The 3,179-nt window shown below is 30.0% G+C and overlaps 1 protein-coding gene across 1 annotated transcript in view; it reads right to left on the bottom strand.

The window, feature by feature from the left end:
* Window positions 1–58: 58 nt before the first annotated feature.
* The window catches only part of LOC106681548 (uncharacterized), a gene marked incomplete in the record, with an annotated part of 36,353 nt that continues 33,232 nt past the window's right edge, over window positions 59–3,179 (bottom strand). Inside the window, 2 exon segments of the mRNA XM_067044619.1 lie at window positions 59–283; window positions 2,992–3,179. Of these exon segments, the coding sequence (XP_066900720.1) occupies window positions 99–283; window positions 2,992–3,179 (373 nt within the window).

Here is a 3,179-nt window from a genome sequence, read left to right on the forward strand (position 1 = left end):
ATAGATTTATTACAATTTTTAATTTGATCATTTCAAAGGTTAAAAAATTCATGTCTATTACCTTATACCCAAGAAAGTAAGCTAAAATCTCTAAATTTCTAAATAATCTGTAAATGAATAATGTAGCATACCATACATGTCCCTTTCCGATATGCATATGTACAAAAGGTTTCTTCTGGAAGAATTCTTTTACCTGAGGTGATTTGTTTATACCTTGCAGCACACGAGCCTTTATCAACAACATTCGTGGTAACTTTTTGAAGAACATCGAAGGGCTCTGAAACTAAAATTTGTTTCATAAAATGAAATTTCGATAACAACTATGTATTATATAACATGAAATTATAATTATAAATATTTATTATAATTGCTATTTTAAATTTTTGTCAAAAGGATATTCAATTGTTATGTTTCAAGGAAAAAAGCTAATCCTTTCCAGTTTTCTTTCATTTATTTGATAAAACGAAACACTGAAGCTTTATTTGTCCATTTTCAAGACTGATTTTATGAACGTAACAAACATTAAGGTAAGGTGAGGTAATTGTGACCCATAAAATTACTTTGAACTTTGAAAATGAAACAACACCTAAAAATAAAAATAGGAATTTAATTCTTTTTTTTATTGTTGCTCGATTTCGATGCCTTTATCACATAGAGCATACAGGTTTTTGTTCTACAAGAATTTCAAAATTTTATGAGATAATGCACTTGCCACAGATGAGGAAGGCAAGTGCAAACCTAGTGTCTAATCCTATTTTATTTATATTATATTGTAATATTCAAGATTTATTTTATTATTTTATTCTCGGATCTAAAATATAACTTTGAAAATGACAAGGTTAAATGAAAAGATTAAATATTGAATAGATATGAGAATTTTTATTTTAAATTATATATAATATTATGGACTCTTAATCTCAGGGCAGGTTTTCTAGACAATCAGAACACAATGACACTTGACTAAATTAGTTTCTACTTTTGCAAATATATTTAAATTCTAGGTAGAGCAAACTAACCAATTACATAATCTTTTGATGATTGATGGTTCTCGATGTTTTCTTTTTCATGATACTACCTATGACAATAAACAAAGGGTTGATGTTGTACAAGTTTTCAACACACACCTCATCCTCTGGCGATCCAAACAAAGAGTCACTTATTCTTCTTGGAATATTTTTTGATGTCTTATTTTTCTCTAGAAGTCTACCACTGACAAAGGGTGGTCCGTACCACCTCTTCCTGGAGATGTCCTCATTCCCCGGATAAGTCCACTCTACCTCCTGTCCTAACAACCAGTGATCCAAACAAAAAGTCCCCTGCCTAGATGTTCGATGCAAACCTCGATTGCAGCACAACAGTTTTGAGCTTTTACTTATGATTTTCTTTATTAATATTATTCTTTATTACTTATTATCTTCTATTTTTTCTTAAATCTACTGTAATTACAATCATGATAGGAAGATAAATAAAGTTGAAAATATTTGAATCTGCTCAACATGGCAGCGATTCTACCGACTTTACCGAAAAAAAAAAATAAAGAGAGGAAGACAGTGCATTTCCTGGGAGGAGTGTGTTAAGGAGGCGGGATATGGACTGGAGTAGGAGAAGGGAGATGGTCCAAGAACGAGACATCTGGTACAGACTCTGCAAATTGTCACACCATACTGCGCAAGCGGTGAAGGGGATGAAAAGATTATGATGATTTTTAATGACAAGAGGAGCTAATGCATAATATCATGTCTACGTAATATTTTTCAAAGCTAGATATTTTGTTCTACTTACTGGGAAAATTAAATTAAACAAAAATCCCATGGTAAATAACTTAAACTTCTTAATTTATTCAGGAAAATTTATATAAATAGCAAATTGTCACTTCAATTTAAAATAACGCTATTCTAATATATTCTATAATATTCTAATAACTAAGTGGAAACACTATTCTAACAAACAAGTTGAATAAAGTTACTATAAGGCAGACGAAATTTCTGCCTATGTCCTTGATAGCAGAAGTCCACAAAAAATAATTTCATGCCTTCAGATACAACTGGTGCTATTTTACAAATCATTTACACATTTTATCCATTTCATTCTATCTTTGGACTTGGTATCCATTTTATAATGTAAAACCTAAAATTTTGAAGAGGATTACTTTTTTTTTCTTGGTCAATTACAAAAGGTAATAACTGAAAATAATTAACTAATAGACTTGAAAATGGACAAATAAATCTGAAATATCATCTAAAGTTATCAAATAAATTGAAATGTATTTACTTCCTTCAAAGTATAACAACTGCAAATAAAAAAGATGATAGTAATAGTGGTATTTATTTATCATGAGACAAGTTGTTCATCTAAAATTGGTAATAATTAACGTGCCATCGGTCGCTAGGTCGATTTTAACATCGATTATAACATGTGCCAGAGAATTCTTCTCACATTTTTTATTTAGAGCTCTTGAACGCATTTTTTAAATTATAAAATTTTGTTTTAGATTAGGTTTATTTAAGTATAACAAAAAAGAGGATAAACAAAATTTATTTTGATATAAGAGCAAACAAGTTTTAAAAAATCAAAAAACAAATACTTTTGCACTGTTGGCAATTTTTTTTTTTTTATTTGCTATCCTGGGACAGAATGCACAAACTCCCTCTTTAATAGTGGGTGTCGTTGCTGTTTCAGGGTCCTTTATTCCTGCAATTCTCTTGATGGATAGTTTAAGGCCAGGAGGTAAATTTTGAACCACATATCTTTTGATTTGGTAAGGTTTCATGAAGTCTAACATTAGTGATATTAGGTAATCTTTCATCTCCATTTCTTGACCGGCGTTTGTATAAAAAATTATTTGGCTATTTATTACATGCAGCGAACAATGACGAGATAACAATTGAAGCTTTTGACTTCTGAAGTAAAACTAAAATAACTAAATGGTCAATCTGTAATGAAATATGTTTTTTTTTAAATGAGATAGATATAAACATTTTTAAGTATTACATTCATCTACTCCAAAACCTGCTGCTATTGCCTCCATATTATCCAAAATACTTCCAGTATGAAGACAGACTGGTCTTTCATCTTGGCTGAGACTAGCCGATAATTTATAAAGTGCTATGTCACTGGTCATTTTTTCTAAATTAAAATTAGGATGGATAAAGATATCACTTATCGGAGTTATATGGCCA

Source organism: Halyomorpha halys, unplaced genomic scaffold (genome assembly GCF_000696795.3).
Source record: "Halyomorpha halys isolate HHAL.00 unplaced genomic scaffold, Hhal_1.1 Scaffold347.1, whole genome shotgun sequence".
Lineage (NCBI taxonomy): Eukaryota > Metazoa > Arthropoda > Insecta > Hemiptera > Pentatomidae > Halyomorpha > Halyomorpha halys.